The sequence below is a fragment of the Stegastes partitus genome, unplaced genomic scaffold, assembly GCF_000690725.1.
Source record: "Stegastes partitus isolate 25-593 unplaced genomic scaffold, Stegastes_partitus-1.0.2 Scaffold356, whole genome shotgun sequence".
Classification (NCBI taxonomy): Eukaryota; Metazoa; Chordata; class Actinopteri; family Pomacentridae; genus Stegastes; species Stegastes partitus.
In genome coordinates, this window is record NW_007578087.1 from 366,425 (window position 1) to 386,012 (window position 19,588).

General features: G+C 43.0%; 1 protein-coding gene across 1 annotated transcript in view; it reads left to right on the forward strand.

Annotated features, from left to right (window-relative positions):
- The window catches only part of nexmifb (neurite extension and migration factor b), a 48,982-nt gene extending 34,106 nt beyond the window's left edge, over positions 1-14,876 (forward strand). The window contains exons 2-3 of the mRNA XM_008284380.1: positions 5,907-6,037; positions 10,642-14,876. Coding sequence (XP_008282602.1) covers positions 5,956-6,037; positions 10,642-14,876 — 4,317 coding nt within the window. The 5' untranslated portion in view covers positions 5,907-5,955. The remainder of the gene's footprint in view (positions 1-5,906; positions 6,038-10,641) is intronic.
- The last annotated feature ends 4,712 nt before the right edge of the window (positions 14,877-19,588 follow it).

Sequence of the window (19,588 nt, forward strand, 5' to 3'; positions counted from 1 at the left end):
TAGTTATTTAATGCGTAGTTAAATGTAGTTACTTTGTGTGTTCATTATTGCATTTATGAGGACAAGGTGAAAAAACAAATTGGAATGAAATGCAACAGTTTCAACAGCGCAACAAAAGTGGTGTTAATGTTCCTGTATTTCGCCCAGGAGGCATAGAATTGAATAAACACCTAAAATGCAATCTATTCAATAGCAACTTTACCAAAAAACTAAAAGTGATAGTGATGTTTTTAGCGATATTATGTTGTATTTTACATGTGTTCATGGTTGTGTGTTTAGCCTGAGACTAGATCTTACTTATCTGCTTTGCTGAAGACACAATAAGCATTTTGTTACCTGCAGTATTATTCTTATGTTGGACCAAAGCAAACTTCAGATTTTTAGCTTGAGTTAAATGCAGGTACCTACATTTTATTTTGAAAACCCGAATGACAATAACACAGGCTAGGTGCCCCTTCAAAGCATCCTTAAGCTGCAAAGATAAATAAATGCAGTTAATACACTTGTCTCTGAAGCCACATACTATGATTAAACAAATAAATACCAAATATACACTAATATACTACTTCTCAGCAGTCCTATGATCACATTAATAACAATACATTGATCTGAGCAGGTGTCAGAGCTACAGCTGGATTCTGAAGCCTGCACCTTTATTTTGAAGCAGGCCGAGGTCTTAGAGGTAAGAGCAGTTGGAATCGGCCAGATCTCCTCCTGCAGGTTGTGCTGCGCCGATAAAGATCCAGCTCCATAATCCTGATTCATAGTGAATCTTTACTTATCAGATGCTTCCTGGGCTCTTCAGCAGCCTGTGATTGACGATGATTATCTCAAGCAGATGCCGTATCTCTGCCATCACTGTGGCCATGTCAGGGATTTTAGGTGAGGATGTTGGATCAAATGCAGCCCCAAACAGCTGACAGAGAAGGTGCACAGTAGCCGAGGCGCATGTTGGAGACACCATTGAATTAAGATATACAGATAAGGAATGATTTTTTTTTTTCTCTTTCTCTCTCTCTCTCTGTCTGTGTCTCTCTTCATGTGTCAGAGACAAATTCATTGAGATTTGTCCTCAGCTGCAGCACAGATCTTACCTGACAAGAACTCTTCATGACAGAGTTAGGCAGTCTGAGCTTTATGCTGAGAAATGGCTGAAACACAAACACGAATCAGGAAACATATGGTGCATCTCCCACACAATGACACACCAAGCTACCAGCTCTGTCAGGTGCTGCTCTTGTTGAACATATGTGGCAGTTTTTAAAAAAAATGTATAAATAGAACCACAAGCAAAAAGTACAGAAAAATAATTGTAAGGACGATTAATTCCCACTTATGGTGTATCCATTCTGTTGGATTGTATCAATTTACTAAACACTGATCGAAAAATTGTTAAAATTATTGACTAGCAAATTGTAGCAATACAATAATAAAACGAGGCTCATATAATAAATGTTTTTATGGAAAATGCATATTATCTCATTTTTCTTTCTTCAGTTCCAAACAGCAGAAAAAGGAATACAAACCTAAAAGAAGACTGAATATTGCGTTTAATTTATCAAGTGGACAAAAACTAAAGTATTATAAATATTCTCTTTCCCCCTGGGTGTACAAATTAGCAACATTGCTAACGCCTCCATTAAATCAATTCTGTTACGGAGTATGTCAGGCTTGTATTTACAGTTTGTTGCACAGCCTCTGGGGAGACAAATATTTTTTTGTAATTTACAGTGTACTGATACTATAAAAACACAAAATTGACATCAGCCAGGTGGAACCGCAAACGCTGACAACTCACTCCTTGTTGTTTCCACTCATGCAGGCCCAGAGCGTACATGCATGCTGATGGTCGGCGGGCGGTCGGCTGCAGTCTTTGCGACGTGTTCATGCTCAACATTTAGACATAAAGCGACGTGAGGTGATGCGAAGCGTTTGATCCGTTGTCCGCTGACAGCGCTGCATCTCTGAGGTTGGCTTGATGTGTCAGGGAGCTTTGACATATCAGCTGTGAGGAGGCCTGCAGACCATTCAGCAGCACAAAGCTCACGTTTGCGGTAGTAACAGAGGGGACCGAGTTACCGCTACTTTTTCAGAGTAGTAAGGCAGGTTAAATTCAGAGGTCAAACCTGAGCTTGTGAAAATGTACTCGACATTAAAGAGTGTCTTTAAAACCAGCCCAGATCTTGTCTTTTATACACAGTGTAGCTTGGTTACTAAGGTTTCCTTCCTATATGCTGAAATTCTGGCTTTTAACTCTCTGAACCCAGGTTTAAATGGCATGTTGTCTTTACAAAGGAATTTCCATCATAAGAAACTGTAAAAACAGACCGAATCGGCAAGTTAAAGAAGTAGAGGAATGACTCATCTGTGAATGTGCTGTTTCATCGATAAGATTAACAGACATGTCTCAATTAGAGATTCACCAAAAATATACAGAATGCTCTAACCAACTATATCAAACAACAAGCAAAATTCTGCGGTTGTCAAAAAAACAAGGAAAAAATACCCAACCCGCCGAGAACAAAAAGCGGGGGAACTTCAAAAAAATAATCTGTGAATTTCTGACTGAACTGCAGACAGTGTTTACACAGACCAGGTAGAAGAAACGTATGGAAATAGATGCAAAATGTAGAAACAGTAAACTATCTTTAGTGGAGTCACTTTTTCATTCTCCAGTATTAGTAACACTTGTGATCACGTGGAAAAATATTTGATTTTTTCACGTTTTGTAAAATTTCCGTCAAATGTTACTTTTCATACGACACAAAATACATTTTGAGTTTTCTCTATTGCTAGCCATGGTTGTATTGTTTCCATAGAGCTGCAGGACTTTATATTGCAGTGAAAAATAAGCCCACAGTCAGTAAAAATGCGACAGGAGCAAAAAAACGAAAAACACCTAGAAACTGCTTTGGGTTCAAAGGGTTGCAATGAAAGACAAGTTCATACTGCTGATTTGTATCCGTGAGCACAGTGTTATATTTAAAATTTTTGGTTGTATGTATTGTTGTGTACCTCTGTCTGCACTGGATTGCTGCTTCTCTGCACTCCTACCACGTATTGCTGCGAGCTCACAAGCTCAGGAGTATTACTGTGAGTTGCGTGTGAGGCAGGTTACTCAGCCTGGCTGCAGCCAGCCAGTGAACCTGCTCTGAAACTGTATACCTGTGCTGAAAAGAGGAGTCGCCATTTCAGCGCTGTCTGTTTGGATCAATGTTCCCTGTGGCGCTGTGCCCTCTTTGAGAGCTCCTCTGTTGGGGATCTATTCCTTGGCCCCTGACTCTCTCCCTCTGCTGACACAATGAGCCCTTTGTACCTACATATACTACTGCTGTGGGACCTTGCCTCGTATTTTTGGCAATTATACACGATCCCACTCCAGCTATCCCTCTTGTTGCTGCTTCATTGGAGAGAAATGCAATTGAATCGAGGCGAAATGCAGTGAAACGGGGACCTAGGAAGAGGCTTGCAGGAATTAGATTGTGGTGCTGATAAGTTCCATATAGAGCGAGTAAACATGTTCTTATCTTGTTATCCAGCTTGCACATTAACACACGAGTGTGTGGAGGAGCGTTTAAAAGGATAAATCAAATCCTAATCATTCTGTTTGGCTTTTTCTACTCTCTGCTCTTTGTCTCTATTTCAGTTTCTCATCTTGCAAAAGACCCCAGCCCACAAGCAAAGAACAATGGTGGGGTCAACAGTACTAGCCATTTTCCTACACCTGCTCAATGCTCCAGAAATGAGTGCACAGTGATTACGTGCCCTAATGTGTGGTGTTTAAAGAGCTGTTTTCTGCAGCAGAGTTAAATGGTGGTGCCCTCTGTGAAGTATTAATGATGTGGATGGATGAATCAGGTCGGCACAAACCTGTTGACGGCAGCTATAGCGCTCTCTTAAAGCTGCACCCAGACATCAGGCTTAACCGCTTGGCAAATTGGACATGCTTGTTGGCTGTAGCTCCAATTTATGTGCACTCTCTATTGCAGTTAGTCCATCTTCATTATTGAAATGGCCTCTCGTCAGGTCTTGACAGAGTGGTGGAGATGGTGAAGGGAGGGAGATGGGGAGCATACAGGAGAATCATGAATAATGTGGAAAATAAACACATTTGAGGCAGTGGAGCCGGCTGGCAGGAGGGGTGTTGGGAGTGTTGTTAAATGCCCGGCTTTCCCTTTCTCTTCCTCTCTCTCTCTCTCTCTCTCTTCCTCTCTCTCTTTCTTTCTCTCTCTCTCTCTGTCTCTTCATGTGATTGTATGTGCAGCTCCAGCCAGTGGATGTTGATGCTGTGGATCCTCAGCCTTGGGGCTTTATTTAACACACATGCAATTGAGCATAAACACAGACACAGACCTTGCTACACACCCACAAGCAGCTCTCTGCACTGAACTCCAGCAGCACCTCTGCAGCCTGACCAGCATCCCAGCGGTGTGTTGTGTCACAGCCACACTGGAGACACACTGCGGCCTATTTTTTTAATAAGATACTGCTGTGACTTTGCTATTTTCCTCAGGATTGTTGTGTTTATTCCAGTTCGGAGGACAGGTCTAATTGCAATTCATGCTTTGTTGAAGGAGATGTGTTTTTTTTTTTTAGCCAGACAGCAAATTGATTAAAGATGACCTCAAAACCATCTCATAGCTCTGTAAATGTGCAGCTAAGCCTAGGCTTTAAGTGTAATAGCGCTTCTGTTTGAAGGCAGGAACGGGTTCTGGCTGGGCCTACCTACAGGGTACCTGTACCTGCTGCACACATGAGTAGATGCGATAGCTCATGAGGTAATTACCCACTGAGCTTGTGTGTATGCAACTGTAAGCTGAAGCAGGGGTTCCCTTCAGGTAGCTCTCCCGCTCAGGTCAGTGCACAGCTAATGACATTTAGAAGAAATAGGATGAAAGAGATGGCAGTTGCTTGTAGTCAGCCTCACACTACCTTTGTCTTATTGTCTACCGTCTGTCTTAATCTCCCAGCCACCCTTTTCACACCACAAGGAGATCATGTTATTAGATCCCCTCCCTTGGCTCATTTGTCATCCTGCAGCAGTACTCCTCCGGAGAAGGACTGCAGGAGCAGGGGGGAAAAAAAGAAAAAGAAAACAATATAAACAGGCAGGAGACCACAACATCAAATGTTCATCATTTACTGGCCCAGAGTCTCTTGTATCACCATTATTCTTTTGCAATCACAACAGAGGAATATGCTTTATTCTTCTCTGTGCCACCCCGCCCAATTTCGAGACAAACTTCAACCTCTCTACCTTTAACACATTGTTTTGTATTGCACGCACACATACGCGCTCAATCATCCCCCCTCCCCCACTTTCACCATCCATTGCTACAATAAAAAGTATTGTCAGTGTTCACAGTTTGCTGTCACCACCTCAGTCACATCTCTTTAATCTCTCCTCTTTGAGCCGGATTGGTTTTCTTGCCGCTGAGGCACACAGGAGGGAGGGAATCAGCTAATTACAATAAACAAATATGCTCAGAGCCGCCTATGTAAGGTTCGTATAGGTTAACAACTCTGCTATAAATGTTAAATGAAGCTTAAAATAGGATAGTATGGCATACAGTTGCCATAGTGATCTTAGCAGTGATTCTTTGTGTACTTTCTTGGTTGGCAAAGTTTAAATTAATCTTAGACACGAATCTGTGATACGGATAAGAAATGAGTGATTGTTTGATGCCCCAAGGGCCCTTTTTTGATGTCTCTGTCATGTTTGGAGCTTTTTCTTCAATTACTGCAACTTTGTGTTTGCCTGTGTTTAGTGTCAGTCTTTGTTGTAATGAAATCGAATGCACTGCCGTTAATGTTGTTCTGCATTAGACACATGGCAGTCACCCTGTAACGGCTTCCCTTCATACTCATGTCTGTTTCTATTTCTCTCTGTCGTTCTCTTTCAACAGGTGGGAAAGTCAAAATGATGCGTAGGTGGTGCAGCGTTGAGCCGTATTGATGGATGTGTTAACAGACAGCAGTCTCACATTGATCGTGAAGACTTCAGAACCAGAGAATGCAAATGTAGTGGAGAACACAGGTAAGTAAAAAAACTGTTCACTTTTTTTCCCCCCCAAACATGTATGTCTCATAACCGCAATGTCCATTCAATGCGACTACTAAAATTAAAATGTTAATTCTTCTTTTTTTAATTCTTGAACATTAAGACGAACTTAAGTTGTTGACCTCAGCAATGAAATGTTAATTTCCTCAAGAATGTTCACGCATTTGTGAGAATAAATGAAAGCTTAATAGCAACCGTTTCTCTCACAACACCTTAAAAACTTTGAAGAGACAATTAGAATTACCACATCCCATGGAAGTAGCTTTCCTGAATTAGCTTTTCACCCACAGTTTTAAGCTCTTTGACAAGATATGGGGAGCGTGAAACACATCCTGTCTTTTTTAAATGAAAAGTGGAAAAGAATCATTAAATGAAGCTTTTTAAGCTATTGTTAATCCTCTCTGTTGATGCCTCCACAACTAAGAAATATGACATTTACCTTTTCTCATAAAAAGGTGCAAATGTGACAGAGGTTGCATCCGCCGATTCTCTCGCACATATTCGCTTTCATTAGCATAGGTAAAAAAAAGAAAAAAAAGACGTCTGCATGCAAAATAAAGTTTAGCTTTATTTGTTCATTCATTTCATATTTATTTTGGGTTGTACCTGCTCTGCCTATGAAATCTCAGTAACATAAACCAGATAAGCTCTCGGTGTTAAATCTGATTCAGATGAATCCAGGTAGCTTCTTTTACTGGACAATAACCCCCACTGATGTGCATTTTTCAAAGCCTCATTCAGCCACTACCTACTGCCCCCTATAGTTTACCTCCACCAAGCACCACTGATCTTTCGATGAGGTTTATCTTAGTGTTTCAGCTCCGGTCCGGCTCAGTGGGGACTGACCGGTCCCCACTGTGAGAATCACACAGATTATCCCCAGCACTCCCCTGTTCCTTGAGAGGCACAGAGAGGAAGAGAGAGAGAGAGAGAAAAAAGAAAAAAACGAGCGAGAGAAAGTCTGAGAGCAGTGAGAGCATTAAAAAGTAGAGGAAAGGGTGAAAGCGGCTCCATTGAGCAGGAATAGGGCAGCTCTTTGAGGAGGATGGCCATGAATCATGCTGCAGTTACTCACCGCTTATTATGAACATCCTGTACTGGCTGGATTGATCCTCCCCACCACCATTCACAAAATGTCATATAGTAAAGATGGAGCAAGCGGCTTCTGTGGCTGGCCTACCAGCTGGATGAGAGAACGCCCCGGGTGGCTGAGCTGCAGAACGGCTAGCTCTGCATTTTACGAATGTAAAAGCCTCCATATAACGGGGATAAGGAGCAGGAAGTTGGAGGGGAAGGAGATAGGGAGCAGAAAAGGGTGGAAGAATAGATGGAAATGGGGGGATGGGAATAAGGAGTGATTTCAAAAAGCCATTAAAAGGAGGAAAAAGGCCATGTCAGCTGTTTTCATTTGCATTGTACTTCAAATTATGATATTTGAGCCACTGGAATTGATGTATGAATGCAGTTCATGCTAATATCAGAGACAGATGGTCTTCGTATGGAAACATTCCTACATCGTTGTCTGGTTTAAAAAGCCACTACTGTTTGTGGGCTATAGAAGGGCACATGAACGTTTGTGCATGTGTGGCATCTGACACACTAATAGATAGAGCCACAGGCGCCAGCTAGTTTCTGTCTCCTTGTCCATGACCATGTCCCTCGGCATGGGCTTGTTTCCATGCAGAGCTGGCTGGCACAGAGCAGCCCGGGCTTACCTCAGGTGGACGAAGCCCCGAATGTTATGGCTAGAAAGAGAGATGTGACTCTGAGAGCTCAGAGTGCTAACTTGTCTGGTCTGGTCTGGTCTAGTTTGGCGGTGGTCGGGCTGTCTAGCATGGCTGGGCTTGGCAGGGCTGGGGATCAGAAGATCACCACCACCTGCCAGCAGCCGGGGTCCTTCCATATGCTCAGTGGTGAATGTCCATGCCAGATTGCATGAGCTGTGTCACATCCAGCCTCCGTTTCTATTCAAGGAGCTTCTCTCCTGATAGCACCATTACAAAACTGTGTTAGGATGATCTCAGAGTATATAAAGCTTGTTTGTTTTTTTTTTTTTGGTTAATATATGAACTATTCTTTCTGTAAGCCAGATATTGAATTCTGGCAGCAGTGAGTATTTTGGATGTTAATCTTGTTTACATTTGCCAGCTCAGATGCAGTAGTAACATTATGCTGTACCGTATCAGTGAATATGAGGCTGCTGATCCCCCTTTGACCTCTAATGTCAAACTCGATTTGTCAGCTACAGTCATCGCTGTAAGACCCTGTGTGTGTGAGCGTGTGTGTGTGTGTTTGTGTACCTGTCTGACTGACTGATCTGTGGCACATTCTGAACAGCTGAAGAGCTAATGGTCCAGCTGGAGACAGATGGCCTCTCGATAACACTATACCCCCAAGCCAATACTCACACTCTATCACTCTCCCTCTCATATACGCACACACACACCCATGCTTGTATACACACACATGAATATACGCATGCGGACACACTCTCTGTCACACACAGAAAACACAATGCACACACACACGCGCGCACACACACACACACCGGATAGGATAGATTGTTAATCCACTATAAACCCCGAGGAAACACATTTCTCAATATGAGTTTAATGTTTCACAGCAATTTTGAACAATCTTTTGGCAATATTAGGTGGCAGCTTAGGTTTCATGTGAGTGCAAGGGGATAAAGGAAACTAATTTGTACCCTTCTTGTGGCTTTGCTGCATTGTAGGGCTAATGAAATAGGTAACTAATAATTTCTTTTTGTTTGTCTGGTCCACGAGTGCTGGAAAATTATGCCGTTTACATAAAATTCCAAATGAACTGTGCCCATGTTTTTCATCGTAGCCCTCATTTGCTCCTGCCTTTACAATAATGGCCCCACAATGTAGCTGAAATTTATTTACTAAATATAGAAAAGGGAGGGATGTGTGTCCTGGTTCTCCACAGAGAACATGTGTCAGTCACATGTTTTTGCTCGGAGGTCATTTTGGCTCACAGATTGAAAGGAACTGATGGCGAACGCCTCGCTGTGATGCCTCTGCAGCCTCTGACAAGTTGCTGCTATAACAGTTTTCTGACTCCGAGAGGAAGAGAGAAGATGCATATTCCTCCTGAGGCTTTCTTCATTAAGGATGACAGTAGCGCAGTCGTACGCTTTTAGTTGCCGTTCTGGTAGCTCCAATGTGTCTGCAGGCCGCAGACCCAGAGAGACCAGCTCTCAGAAATTTCATTACCTCATTAAATCACTCTCAAATCATATCCATATTCAAAGATTTACTCACCGCCAATACAGTCATGCTGAATACTGTTTGCTGAGGAGTCTTTCCCTCAAGCATTTATCACTACCTCAGTAATGATAAGGCACATCATTTCTAAAAATCGGGGCTGTTGCTAGTTAACCTCTGTGAACACATTAATTGCCGTGCTATGTTTTTCTGCACTAAATTCTTTTCCTGGCATCGTTTTAAAGAATATGTGCGAGGCAGCAGCTTGGGATTGCAGAGGGAGGCAGGTGTAGATGATATTGGTTATACAGTCTCCAACATATGGGCCTGTCGTGTCCCATGTGTACGTACCTGCCTCCGCTGCTGTCATCTAATTATGCAGAGCAAACAAAGCTATCTGCCTGCTGCTACAAGCCCGCTTCTGTGAGTTTTGATTGTTACTCATCAGATGGATGTCTTCAACTGATTAAGACATTGTCACAACTGACCTGTAGAAAATCACCAAAACCTACTTTCGGTTTAGTCATTACCGTCATTGTTGCTGCCAATCTGTGTAATTTTCTGATATCTTGTTACTTAAAAGCTAAGTTGGATCTGCGTCTACACAGAAAATGCTAAAAGGAGGGGGAGGTAAAGCAAGAAGACTTCATTTGATCTCATATAATGCTCTTGGGTTGGGAGAGAGACGTAGGACCAGAATGCGGTTGTTGTGTATAATTTCCATAAACCAGGTGATTTCTGAACTACTGGATGCTGCATTTAGCGCACAATTCAAACCATTTATTGTTGTTAAATAAATGCTACACAGTTTTCAGGTAATTCCACTGATCACTGAAACACATTTTCACTTTTTCTAATACTGTGCATTGTTTCCTGCATTTGATACAACTGCTCATTCTTTTCTGCCAGATAAACCAGTTGCATTTCTAGCTCCTAATACATCTGCCACTGTGCTAACTTAACATGAAGCAGGTGGCTCCATTTGTCATTTGCCCTCTTTGTTTTTTTATGTGTTCTGAGAAGTTGATTTTTATTTTATTTTTTTATGTCTGTGTTACTTCTTGCTTAGTCTTGACTTTTACATTTGAACATCAAGCCGTAATGGGTAAGAAGTCGTCCAATTTGACATTGCTAATACCTCTTACTGAATCTAGTACCAAAACTGAATTATTAATGTTTAAGGCTGGCATCACAAAATGACATTTTGAGCTCTAGGGGGTTAATTGACACTAATTGCATTTGAGCAGCCTTGAAGAATGTCAGGGAAACTACAGAATAAAAACAATGTGATTTAACTTTAGACGTACAGTTCAAAGAGCTGAAATCTTTTCTTTTTTTCCCCCCCTGCAGGGATATGTGAGCAGAGTGGTGATCTGAGTCTGTGCGGGCTCGTCGATGCTGCTCTCCCTCCATCCTCACCTCCACCTGCCACAGAGACTTCACAGCAGGCCTGCCCAACACACCAGAGGACCACTCCTACGTCACCGACCCTCCCCCTGCCCCTTGGCACCGATCCTTCTCTGGGCATAACTGTGGCCCCCTGCCCTCCCTCCGATGACGCTCCAACTGTAGTCCCCCACATTCACCACACTCCCGCTCCCGCTCCCACTCCCACGTCACTTCCCACCCCAGCTGTTAGCTCCTGGGGCCCAACAGGAGACACCCAGAAGACGTCCCTTCCGCTGCCTGTTGCCCTCCCTCTATCAGCTGCAATGATGGAGCCTGGCACTGTGTCTGCCCTGTCGGAGGAGTGTCTTCTCCAGCCTACCCGAACCTGCCTTGGCTGCTTCATTGAAACCCGCGACGCCACTGACCCTAGTTCCATCCAGAACCCGCCCCATGACCCCAGCGCCAACCCCGACACAGAGACTGGCCTAAGTGTAAGGATAGGGGATGTGAGCCGAGAGGACTTCTCTGACATCAACAACATCAGCATCCAGTGCCTGAGCCATGCGGGGGAGGCGGTGAGTCACTATGGAGAACAGCTCCTCTCCGACCAGCTACTTAGTTTTCCTCTGCCGAAAGCCCTAGGTGAGGGCAAGAGAGCGGATGGAAACAAAACAACAGAGGACTGTGATGACCCAGAGGATGATGCAACAGCTAAGAACTTGTATGAAGGACTGTTACTGGACAAAGTTAGTGGAGAGGAAGTTCTGCTGGCTAATGCTGGACAGGACTGGGGCTACTTTGAGAGTTTTATCAGTGAGAGTAAAATGGAACTGCTGGACCTTTGTTCTAAGAATGAACTTTCAGTCAACCTCTTCTCTGAGGAAGATGTTGACAATCTATTTGACGACGAAGACGACGATTCAACATTAAGCAGTGATGTCTGTTCGCTGAAGATTCGTTATGAATCTTTCCAGGACAACATGAGGGAAAAGACAAATGTGCTCCAGGAGGAGACACAGTTTAACTTCTTCCCCAGCGTCCTAGCCAACTGTGCCAAGAAAGAGGAAGGAGCGGCAGTCTTGAGGAGGGGCGCTGAGGAGCTTCAGCCCAAGTCTGATGAGCTCATCCTGGAAACAGCACAGGAGGGAAAGGCTGGGGACTGTAGCGGTAGGAGCCCGATTGATGGCTCCCAAGGCTCACCCATGTCCACTCCTAAAGTCAGCTACCTAATGGACTTTAATTCCACAGAGGAGTCAGGAGAATTCAGCGATGACAGCTCCTGCACCGGCTCCTCCTCAGACACCCTCCAGGAGGGCAAGTTTAAAAAGGGTCACTCAAAGAGATTCCTCAGCCCCTCCAACCCTCTCAACTATGGCTTGCGCTCCAAGAGAAAGGTTCGATACAGTGATGATTACTTGTATGACGTTGACTCGCTTGAGAGTGAGAAGAATGCTGAGAAAAAAGAGAAAGCTCCGTCTGGTCAGAAAGAAGAGGAGGATGTAGACTGGTGCCCTAAAAAACGTCGGAAATCCTGTCGTAAAGAGCCTCCCGTGGTCATCAAGTACATCATCATCAACAGGTTTAAAGGAGAGAGACTCATGTCAGTGAAACTGGGCAAGCTGGACCCTGTGGATGCTACTGTGAGCTTAAATGCCGACACAGTAAGCAAATATGAGACACTGGCTCCTCTGAAGGATTTCTGGCAGGAGAAGCAAAGAGAGAGACAGGAACAGCTTAAGCTGGCTGCCAGAGATAAACAACAACGCGGTTTTCATCTAAACGGACGCCATCATCGCCCTTTTAATTCTAGTCATCCCAAAAGGAAATACAAGATTGCAAACAGGCTTAAGGTTCAGAGGATTCATACTGTGGAGCAATCAGCAACAGCACAGGGCTCCCCTCTCTCTGATCAGGGCCAGGGAGGTGTCACTAAAGAGGAGACCACCCCCACGGTAGGAGGAATAATAGCAGCCCCAGGCCTCCCAACCACATTAGACACAAACTCCATCACGCACACAGTCACAGCCAAGAGCCGCTCCCAGGAGAGGGAGGAGAGGGAGGGGAGGAGATTGGGAGGAAATAAAACAGTCAGGATAAGGAAATTCAAAAGCGAAGCCAGGCTGAGGAGCAAGAAAATGAAAGAGGCAGAAGGAGAGGAGGGGAGGAGCATGACAAATGAAACGGATGCCTGTGTCACTGCGGCACAGATTGAGGACCCTACTGCTGGGTTAGAAGAGGCAGGCATTAGCTCAACTACAGTCAAACCCCATTTCTCTGACAATACCACAACCGCTCACGCATCTGAGGAGAAATTCCCCTTTGTTTCATCCACCTGCTCTCCCGACAAAGCGCCCTCCTCTGAGGAAGTGGAAACGGGTGTCCCTGTCATCCCGGGGGGCTACCTGCAGACCCTGTTAGATGCTACAGACTCCTCCGCTGGAGCAACTATCTCTTTTTTCCCCCAGCAGTCCTCTAGGCAGCAGTATTCTCTGGGGCTGTCCCTGGAGGAGAAACAGTTTTCCTCTCTGCAACTCGCTCAGAGTTGCGTCCTCTCTCCTCCCTCCGAGTCCGAGCTCCAGCAGTCTCCCCAGAACTGCCCCAGCTTCCCCCAGATGTGGCACCCACAGCTCTGTGCAAGTCACAGCCAGAGCTTCGGGCCCGAGACCCCCGAGACTCCCATCTTACCCAACAACTTTCCAGCTGCTGTGCCCCTGAATGACAACCTGCCAGTGTCTAACTACAGCCAGCTGAGCCCTGAGGCTGACAGGCTGCTTTATGAGAAGAGCTACCTGAATGAGGCTGGGCTGCAGCCCGGGGCAGATCTGCAAGTGTGTCAGTCTGCCTGTGTGGAGGGCCAGGTGCAATACCAGAGAGGGTCCCTGTGCACAGACAATGGCAGGCTCATCAGCTATGACTCAGTGGGCTCTCTGTCAGCCTCCTCTAGCAATTACAGCTCCCTCAGCCTCAAGTCTTGTGAGCGAGAGGGTGAGGAGGAGGGCCGAGACAGCTTCTTAGCTCACTGCAGTCCTAAAGTGGTGATTCAGCAGAGTGTGGATGCCCTTACCCCACTCAGGGAGTCCTCAGACCTGCTGGATATCTCTAACTTCACCCCTGACAAGTTTAGACACTCATCACTGTCAGAGCTTTCCCCTCCCGAGACCCCAAACCTGTCCCCCCAGGTGGTGGGGCGTGAGATGAAGATGGCAGGGAATGTTGGAGAATACCAGGATGTGAATGATATGAGTATGGACTGCAATAGGGAGGTAAAGTGGAACTGTGACGTCATACAGCAACAGGAGCACACAGCAAATGCATACACAGTGGAAGACAGTCAGTTTCCACTACACAACTTCAACAGCCAGGATGTCTTAGGTGTAGATAAGAAGGAGCTGGGAGGTACCGAATTTGATGAACAAAGCGGTGAGATGTTGGCTGGCGCGAAAAGCATAAAGTCAAAGAGGAAAGGCAATTGCAAACAGACAGCTGCAGGACAGAGCCCAAAGAAAGTCCGGGCTCCCAGAGCTCCCAAGTCAGAAAAAGTCAAGACCCCCAAACAGAACTCACGTTCCACCAAAAAGATAAAGGCCATGTTAGAGGGTAAGGCAGCAAAGAACCAGGCAGGTGGTTGTGGTACAGGCCTGACTGACAGTAGCAGCACTGGGGACTGGCCTGGCACCGGCTGGTCGGAGAGTAACAGCCTGGTAGGGGACGACCAGAGAGAATTCGAGGAGCCCTCCAATATTCTGTCCAACATTGTCTCTGGCATGGCTGAGGTCCAAAGGTTCATGATGGCCTCCATTGAGCCACTGTGGAATCCCATGTCTGAGGCCTGCATGCCCTCCGAGGCCAATAGCCTCAACCTAAAGACCCTCAAAATCTTGGCAGGAACAGAGGCTGACCTGAAGAAGAAAGGAGCTGTGCTAACAGGGGCTGGGAGAGGCAGAAAGGCGGGGGGAAAGGGAGGAAAAAACCAGGCCAAATTCAACCCTTCTCATCCCTTATTCCCTCAACTAGCTCTGGGCTGTAACATGTTTGATAAACCCAACTTTATTAACCCTGGGCCTGCACACAAAAAGCTGTACCGCCACAAGACCAGTGCAAAGTTCCCTCGGATTGAGACACTGAAGGGGAAGCGAGCTGAGAGAGACCCAAATAAGGACATAGCACTGATGACCTCTTTTGAGAAACTGAGGTAATATTTTGTTATCAGCTGCTGTTGTGACCCCCCCTCCTTCTCACTTCCCCCCCCAATACCTGCTCAGCCCTCCCTCCCAAACATACCTACACTGACGCTATGCCAGAGCTGCATGACTACTACGTTTCCCCTGACTACTCCCACTTCCTTTTAACCCCCTGAAGAGGAAATTAATATCTGCATGAAAAACTTCTTGTACTTTGCAAACTACCTATTGAGTGATTGTGTCAAGCTTGATTGAGATTTGAAACGACCATGGCTGCATTTTTCTTGCTTTTGTTGTTTCTGCTTTGTTTGTTCTTCTTATAGTCGTTTTTGTTTTTATTTTTGTCTGAAAAAAAAAAAGAAAAAAAGAAAGAATAAGCCTTGAAAACAGTTCTGTCGCCTTTTTGAGGAACTTTGATTTTGTATTTTCTCAGCAGAACTAGCTCCCCTGAATTATATATTTATTTCCCTTTTCCCTAAAGATGTAGCTATATACACAAATGCATTGAGTGACATCTACGCACCCTTCCTCCTCATCTGTTTTTGTATGCAGAATATGGATGTCCTGTTGTTGCTGTCCTTCATACACTGCCTGGCTCATTTCAAGAGGGAAACCTACAATTAATGAGCCCTATTTAAGCCCAAGACATCTTAAAAACACAAGATGGGACCATTTTGTATTGATGACATATCAGACGTTGTCTTTTTTTTTTTCCCCCCTCAAAGTTGGAATGACTCCCCCATTTCCTTTTATCAAGTGTTTCTTTTTCTTCTGGAGTTTAGAGGAACTGGTTATCTAAATTTACATTTTTACGCCTTGCAAATTCATAAAAGCTCCACCCTCAGAGTATTTTTGTCAATGTTGTTGTACAGGGACATGCAATATTTGCAAAAAAAGATAATTATAATCTTAAAATCAATGTGCCAAAAGTAACAATGCTGTGTAAATGACCTCTTATATATGTGTGAATATTGGCTGTTCCTCTTTTCTATCCATTGGAATATTGGCTGCTCGGGTTGGAGACTCCTTACAGAGACTTGCAACTACAGGAATTCTTTATTTGAGACTTTTCTCTCTTCTCTGATGAAAGGCACCAACAGCTGGCAGTGGTACACCACCACTCACTAAACCAAATCAGAAAGACTCTGAATTCTCCTCGTTTCCCCCACTTTGTTTGCCAAATTCAATTTACCTCAACATCGCCTGGCACTGAGAAGCAACAAAAGAGAGGCAAAGGGGAGATCAGCTCTGAAGGCTACTGTAGAGGAAGGAGATGAAAAAAAGAGATGTTCAAACGAGCTTTCTCTGGACCAAGAAGAGTGTAGTGCAGATGTCTGAGGGTAAGCAAGGGAACTATTTGTCATTTGGGGCTGTGCCTCGCTGAATAGCTGTTTGTACTGGAAATTTAAGGCAGTTTATTACTCATAGAGATTCTGATGCACGCATCAGCCGTGAATGGACATTTTTTGCAGTTAGGTTTAATGTGAATGTGAAAGCAGTTTTCAGTACAAATGGAATCAGTAATCTTGTAAATGAAGGAAAGCATGTCTTTGCATTCGCTCCATGTGGGAATTTTACTTCTATCTTACCTGATGGTAATTTAAACAGTAACTTTTCTTGACATTCTCATGTAATTTGTTTCTTACTACTGCCATACTTTATGGGTTGCACCACTGGTGTATTTAGTCTCTGATGATTTGGTTCATTTTTCACTTCATGTCTGAATTTAATTTCTTTCTTTACATGGTACTTTTTTTTCTATATGTCTTTAATTGTCATCTCAGTTTTGATGGGTTGATATTCTGGCAGAAAATATTGTGACCAGAAATTTAAGGCTAAATAAGGGCACAAATTGAAAAAACAAATCATGTATTGCTACTATCTGATCCAGAGTATTCCCAGGCCATTGCTATTAATTACTTTGGGCTCATTCACTACCTCACAGCTCTGAAATAAACATCTGGAAATTCACTTTAAAATGGACCATACAATCATGTTCAATCAGTCGTAAAATCACTTGATTTTATACGCTAAAGGAAATTCAGGAGAAATGCAGAGCCAATCAAACGCTTACAAGAGTATCTTCTACAAATATGTACTCAAACAAGGCCTATGTTTTCTCTCTCTTTTCAACAATAAGATCATTTTTTAACACTGCAGTAATTACATGAGACTGCATGGAGATGTGCAGACAAATTGATTGATTGATTGATTTAAAAACAGGCCTTGTCACACTGGATATGGCAATTCTGACGCACAGGTTATAGTAATTGATTGCTTGCATATGGCAAGAATCATAATCAATCTTTCTGTGTCTCTTTTTTCTCTCCTCTCTGCCATGATCCTTTGTTTCTTTTCTCCAGTGTATCAGGGTTAGGACCAAGACAAGCTGCTGATGGGAAGCTCCACATGGGCTGCAAGCCCATTTAGTCTGCCTTCTCTCATTTCTGCCTATTGTCAAATTGAATGTACTTCTCTGAGTTCATAGATTTTTTTTCTCTTTCTTTCTCTTTTTGTTTTCAAAATGTGCCACTGTTGAGCTGCCTCATGTTAATGGTGCTAAGAAAGCTGACAATTGTTTTCTTTTCTTTTCTGTTTGGTTTCGATTTTTTTTTGTTTTTGTTTTCCCAGAGTTAACAAAAAAAGAAATGCAAAATAGATTAGGTACCTAACCCTCTTTATGAATGTATATTATAATGTTATGTTTGATGTATTCACTTCATGATTCTTTGACACTGATTGGAATTACTTTTGCTCTTTTCATTAAAAGATTACCGAGCTTTATATATACTGTCTAGAGTTGTTACCAGAAGGAATCTTAATGAACTCTTGACACTACAAAATCTTGTATATTTTTTGTGTGCCAATTTGTAACATATTTTGTAAGTGTATATTTTTCTTAGAAAGTGCTGTGAAGTATTTGTGTGTGTGAGTAACCTTTTATGCGCCTCTATGGGCAGTGGAAAGGATATACAATGACAAGTTTCTGGTTTTAAAAACCAAAATATGAAAGTATCAACAGAAAAACTAGAAATATTTACATTTTGTTGGGAGTTTTGTAATAAGACCATGATCTTGTTGTGAGAGTGTTGTGTTACTGTGCAAAACACAAATAAGCAAAGAAAAAAAAATGAAAACTTGGAAAAAAAAATATAATTTGTGAACAATTTGCTGTTTTATAGATTTTCATGTAAATTATTTGAGTATTATTTTGTTTTTGTTTTGTTGTAACTGTTGCAAAGGTTTTAAATATTTGTGATCAAGCCTGTATGGTGATAATGTAATATTGGTAACTTGCTGAGTTTTGTAATAATGTTTATGGAGTAAATATACAAATTAAAATAAGATTTTGAATGCTGCTTTCTGAAGAGAGTTGGGTTGTGTTTTTTAAGGCCCACCCATTGCTGTAGCCAGGAACTATGTTACATTACAGAAAAGATAAATTCTCCACACTATTAACTTTCCTGCAGTCCATTCAAAATAATAATTAGAAAAGGTTATGACATGCAGTTTTGTGAAAAAAAAAGTAATATGACAAACATTGCATTACGATATCAGAAGTGAAATATAAGTAGCGTATCTGTTAAGCAAATATTCCACCCATCTCTGTGGTACTACAACAATAACAGTAATAGGGAAGAAAATAATCTTTTCCATTCTGTGTTAGTTCGTGCCACAAAGTGTGTAAGTGCAAAAACAACCTTAATAATTCCAATTAGTCTTTCCCTGTTTGTTATATTGGAAGATTCTTAGACGAAAGTCATTTTAATTTCTGTACAAGTCTGGCTTTGGCTCATGTTATTTTAATGTCATATCTAATTAGCACTCAGGGTCAGGCATTGCTAGAGTGACTGCTCATCCATAACTCTGAGCTGGGCTGCTGTGGTCCACACTGCAACTCATTCTGGCATGCTTAATTGGAGCTGGAGATACCGTCTCAGACCATAAACAGATCCTGTGATGTATGCCTCCAAAATTGTCAGCTGGTATTAGCATTGTTTTTGTTCTTTAGTCACCCGTAGCAGATAAGGGAGCAAGCAAATTATAAGATGGAATGTCTAATGCAATGGATCGGGTACACCTGTGGTTATTAAATGAGATCCTAGTTGTTTTGTCAGTACGTGCTCACACTGCATAGACGGCCATAGGCAGCTTTGTCATTAGGAGAATTGTTTTTGCCTTTTGTTTTGTTATCATCCTTAAGAAGACGGTAGAGTTGCATTTTTTTATTTATTTTTTTGAAAGAATCAGCATCTCTAAATGTTTTTCTGGTGTGTACATGTTGAATACGATCACATACATACAAAATGCACAATTACTCAACATATTTTTTTTTTAACGTGGTTGTTGTAAAAGAGAGAAACTTCTTCACAAAGCTACAGCTAATCTGATGTGTTAAATTCATTAAAATGGCATACTGCTCAGTAATCCTTTTTGTGCGTTAGAACAAAGCTTGAGCCATTTCAGAGGCTTTCAGCAGCTGCCCAAAAGCCCCCCATAGCTTTACTGATATAGTGGTATATTTCCAGGTATTAGATACAGTTTAGAAATAGCACAATTTCTCCAAACTTGTGCCTTTAATATGTATGGAGCAGTCTTTTGCACATTGGTTTCTTAGTGGCCTGCCAGGAGATGCCATGTTCTGCCAAATGGTCATCACTGGGTCTCTTCTGTCTTTCCTCCACCCACACAAATGTCTAGGGCCTGCCATAAGCCTGTGGAGTTTC